The sequence below is a fragment of the Halyomorpha halys genome, unplaced genomic scaffold (genome assembly GCF_000696795.3).
Source record: "Halyomorpha halys isolate HHAL.00 unplaced genomic scaffold, Hhal_1.1 Scaffold140.1, whole genome shotgun sequence".
NCBI lineage: Eukaryota > Metazoa > Arthropoda > Insecta > Hemiptera > Pentatomidae > Halyomorpha > Halyomorpha halys.
In genome coordinates, this window is record NW_027105790.1 from 10,771 (window position 1) to 15,894 (window position 5,124).

At 32.4% G+C, this 5,124-nt stretch overlaps 1 protein-coding gene across 1 annotated transcript in view; it reads left to right on the plus strand.

Moving 5' to 3' along the window:
* Positions 1-1,730: 1,730 nt before the first annotated feature.
* The window catches only part of LOC106678399 (solute carrier family 7 member 14), a gene marked incomplete at its 5' end in the record, with an annotated part of 170,552 nt that continues 167,158 nt past the window's right edge, over positions 1,731-5,124 (plus strand). Inside the window, 1 exon segment of the mRNA XM_014416879.3 lies at positions 1,731-1,878. Within this exon segment, the coding sequence (XP_014272365.1) occupies positions 1,731-1,878 (148 nt within the window).

Sequence of the window (5,124 nt, forward strand, 5' to 3'; positions counted from 1 at the left end):
TTCCAATATTAAATATTAGAAAACCTTAAAAAAAAGTACGTTATTGTATTTTTGGTAAGATATTAGGTCTTGAAATAAATACGGATAAAAAAATATATGGTTAGCTGTAGAAATAGGAGCAATGTAGGTAAAAAAATATTTCGAAATAGATTTGAGCAGGTAGATAATTTTAAGTATTTAAGTTCTATGGTAACTAAAAAAAATGTTGTTGATGGGGATCTAAAAACAGGAAATTACAGAAATTACTTTTCGTGAAACTTAGGAGTTAGAGTTTACAAAACTATTATCCTTCCTGTCATTTATGGATGCGAAACTTGTTTTTTTTTTCAATAAGAGAAGATTAGCACCTTAAGATTTTGATAAATAAATTATTTGGACCCAAAATGGATGAGTTAACCGGAGAATTTAGAAGACTACACAACGCCAAATACCCGGAATTCTTTTATTACTATATCTTTATTCCTGATCATTTCTAACAAACTGTGGACAGGGAAAAGTTATCAACAGGATTCCACCCTTTTCATGGGGTATGTATGAAATAGACCTTCAACTGCATTGTAAAACACACTTCACGATGTTAACTATTGCTATGTGGACTTACTTCTTTCTTCCCCTCCCCCGCTATCTCCAAGCCTCTCCTCCCTTTGCTGCTGGGAACCACTCAAGTAAATCTACTCACTCATGGTGGATATTAACGATGAGTGAATAAAAAGAAAGGATGGACGCTTTTCTGGTTGAAGACAAGATGGCTATATCTTACACTCATCTTTGCGGGTTGCTTCTCTTGCCACCAAGAGCGCTGGAGTAGGCAAGCTTTTGATGCTGGGCACATGGGCGCTACTGGTCCTATACATGGCAGCCTTTCTGATTCAACCTTTCCGTTTCCGTAGGTTACCGGAACAGGGTATATTAAAACAATATTGAGGGATAAAGTGTTCATGTCGTGGGACCACCGCAGAAATAAAAGTCGTCTCCCCAGGCCGAAGTTGAATCGCCACCACTGCAGTTTCGAGGTTGCAAAGACCTTTATCGCAAATCCCTGAGCTACCGCCTGCGCTCAGGCCCTAACTGGAACCGGTAGATAGTAGGTTCCAAAAGTGTTAATGTTAACACTGAGTTAACGAGTAAAAGTTCGAGAGGGACGTTGTCTTGTAGATTTGGATTTGAATTTGGACGGACATCGCTGAACAGATTTATGTAGACAGCGATCGGTGGTATCGGCTGCGAACCTTCAGGTTTATCAAACCTTTGCCATTATTATTATGTGTTTAAAGAAATCTTGTTTTCTAGCCAGAACAGTGCCCTACACTTGTGGGTTACATAGAAAATTGCGTCCTATCCAATTGCCTGTTTTACGTCTCTCAACAGCTCCTCCAAATGAAGTTTTATGAGAATTGAGTTTTTTTTTTTACTGACTGCCTTTCGGAGGTCTTAATTTTTCTTTCTTCCCCCATTTTTTTCGCACCCTATCTACGCATTAATAAAACAATTATATCTCAGTAATAACAATAAATTAGTAAATTTGTTTACACTATTATATCATAAAGAAGATTCTAAACAATTTTTTCTAGTTTACTTGAAGAACACTGTAGACTTATTATTAAATAATAATGATATTGACGATAATCTGATAATAATTATAATTATTGGATAGTTCATTGTGTTGTAGACTTTATAGTAGTATGAATTACTAGCATTTTAATTTCTGTAACTTTTTTTCTATTTTTCAGAGAAAAGTTAAAGCCCGGGCTTTTTACCTCGGGCAACACAAGGAAAGACTGCCTCAGCCTCTTCTCTAAGTTAATCAGGACAAAGAATATCGAGAGCCTTCAAGAGGATGTGGTGCCCTCAGCCAAGTCTGGCAAGAACAGGCTCAAGGTACGCTAAATTACACAATCTAATATTCGTATCGAATCTACTTATATATTTAATTATAGCATCGTATTAATTATACCTTTATATTTATATAAAGGTAACGGTAAATGTCTTATTAATTTAATAGGGATCTAGAGAAGAAACTAAAAGTTTTTTGTTTTTTTTAATAAAAGGAAGCTGGACAAAGTGCGGTCAAGAATAACTCAAGTAGTAATAAAAAAACTACTTATTATTAGCCAAAGTTTAATTTGCAGGGCTTGATAAGAGCTAAAAAACATACAAACAACTAAAATTATGTAACAGAGTAGGAGAATAAGATAACATGAAATAAAAGTAAACTAAGGTGGGGCTGAAAAATATGTGAAAAACTATATAAAAATAAACGAAATAAATTCATGAAAAAGTAAAAACAAACCTGTATATTTTTTAGCTCTACTATACTATAAACCTGCAAAGTGGGGCGAAACGTTGGATCATAATTGTCTTGGAGCTTTTTCATATATAGTTATTATTACCACCCCCTGATCATCTTCCTACTTAATTCCTTAGGAGAATCCAAAAGAATTAATTCTATTTTATCATTCAAGGGGTTATTTTCATTTGATGATCAATTATTTTGAGATTGAAATGATGTGAATTGTGGTATCTTGAGCCACTTGGAGTTAAACCATAATACTTAATTTTATAATTATGTGATTGGGTAAACCTCTCATGAAAATGTTACGAGGAGATCCCTAGCGATAGATACCAAACCTATATTGCCTTACAATATTTTTCTTTAATCATAGATTTTAAATGTTTGACTAGCCTTTTTAATGGAAACAATCTAATAGGAACCCAATCCTAGATTTTTTATTTACGATTATTTAACTAAAAAAATAATAATTTTAGAAATCAATAACTTTTAATAACTGAATCATTAGAAACTTGCGCGAGATTATTAATATCTGGGCTTGAGACTATAGGAAACAGTCTTTTTGTCTTGGAGGTTTTTTTTTCTTTCATTTTGCCATCTTTTTAGGAGAAAGAATAGATTAGTCTTTGAATGAAACTTTTAGAATTTACTTTGCCGAAAGAACTTTTGAGTAATGTGCTTTTTCAGATTCTTCCTATCGTTTGATCTCTGTATCTCATTCTCACTTCTCTCCCCCTCTCTTTCATTATATTATTTATATATATGTATATTCATCCTCATTGTCATATCATATTTTTGTTGCTATTTTGGTATTCAGTCCTTTTTCGGAATGAATCTTCAGTAGGTATTATAATTTGTTTTCATTTTCACCTCATGTTCTAGTTTGTAAACCTATTACGTTTTCAGTTTTGTTTTTTCTCTATTTCTTATATATTTTTGTAAGTTTCTATATAATTCTCTGTAGAGGGGTAATAGTTTAAATGATAAAAAATAATAATAAAATAAAAGGAAAAGTGGAACAATATTTCTAGGAAACTCAGATATTGGCTCAATTATAACCTACTTTAATGCACTATTCAAGTATTATTTTGTACAGTTTCGAACTTGCTGATTTTTTTTTTTTTAAGCTCTTACAGTGATTCAACTTCTCAAAAACAATAATTAAAACAATATACAACGGATAAAGCATTGCTAAATAGCAGGGTTGGGCAAAAAGTATTCGATTGACGAGAGAAAAATACATTTTTATCCGAATCCGAATATTTGAAATATTATTTCAATGGAATAAAAAATTAGTCGAATACAATATTATTTGAACAATAATTAGATTTTCGTTTTAATCGTTTATTGTTTACCATTTTCGATCCTAATGTATGAGGGTCCCATAACACATTTTAAGATGAAAATAAAACGAAAATGCTATCGATTTTAAAATCGTGTATTGGTTTATATTAACTTTTTTGATATTTAATATATATGTCCACTTATATGTTTCTTAAGAAGCAGAAAATGAAAAGGCTATCGATTTTAAGGTCGTATGCTCGCGCATCAATTTTTTTCTTTTTCGAACTTTTCTCATTACTAAAATGTTAGGGTCCATTTACATGTTTTGGGATATGCAGAATATGAAAATGCTATAGATTTATTTTTACTTACAATAAATCAATACGCTAGCGTGCAATTGTAAAATCGACATTTTCAGTTTCCACAGCTCCTAAAACATAAAAAGAAACCCTAATATGTATGATTCGAGGAGAAAAAATGTATTGGTCTCTCATCAATCGAATGATATTCGCCCAATTCTGCTAAATAGATTCCTAATGTGTTAAATTACCTCAATCTTGAACAGAGTGTTCATCTATATCTGGTTAATTTTCTGGTATCACATTAAATAAAACGTTTTTGAGAAGTTGAATCACTGTAAGAGCTTAAAAAAAAAAAAATCAGCAAGTTCGAAACAATTTTCACTGTCCTTGTTCTTACAACAACAAACCCCAAAGTAACCTGCTATTCATTTGTTTTCACCCTGCGTTTCCCGATCATGCAGTTTTGCTTTCTCACAATACTCTAAATTATATTCTTTTACCGGAGTGTTTGACTGTTTGGTAGATATACTTTATCCTTTTATATGAATTTTTCTTTTTCATATTTCCTCTAAATGATTCATGTAAAATGAAAAATAAATAATAAAAATAATAAAATAAAAAATAAATGAAATGTGTCCGAAACACGTTAAAGTTAAGGAGTAACATGATAAAATTAACAAAATTAGTAATAAAAAGCACTGGAACACAAAATGCCTTGGTGGGCCAACTCTCCCCTATTCCTTTGAGTCCTTCTCCATCTCCAAGCTTGAAATATTTTTTACAGTTTTAGAAAACTTACACAACATTCAATTCTGCCGATAAACTTTATGTATCCTTACTTATTAAGCATCCAATACGCTCTTAACAATTTTTCCCGAAAAGAAAGAAATATAATAATTTAATCTAAATCGTGAAAAATGACATGAAATGAAGCAAAATCGAACAGTTGGTACCACTGCTGACAGATTACAGTAAACAAACTGGCATTCACAAAGGAGAAAGGCGACAGGTCAGGCAAGCTTCAGTTTGATTGGCGGTGAATTCTGATAGCTAGTGGGGAAACAAAAGCCATTGGGCCAATGTGCCTCTGAGGCCAACGTGCCCCCGGTCTTCTGTATTAGTATTTCCATCTATCATTACTTCGGGAGGTGTGCAATAGATTACTTGTAACCCCTACTAGTAATGTTTTAATTCAGCTCTTTCTTGACTATGACGTATTCACATTTCCTACAGCCAGTCAACCTGTAT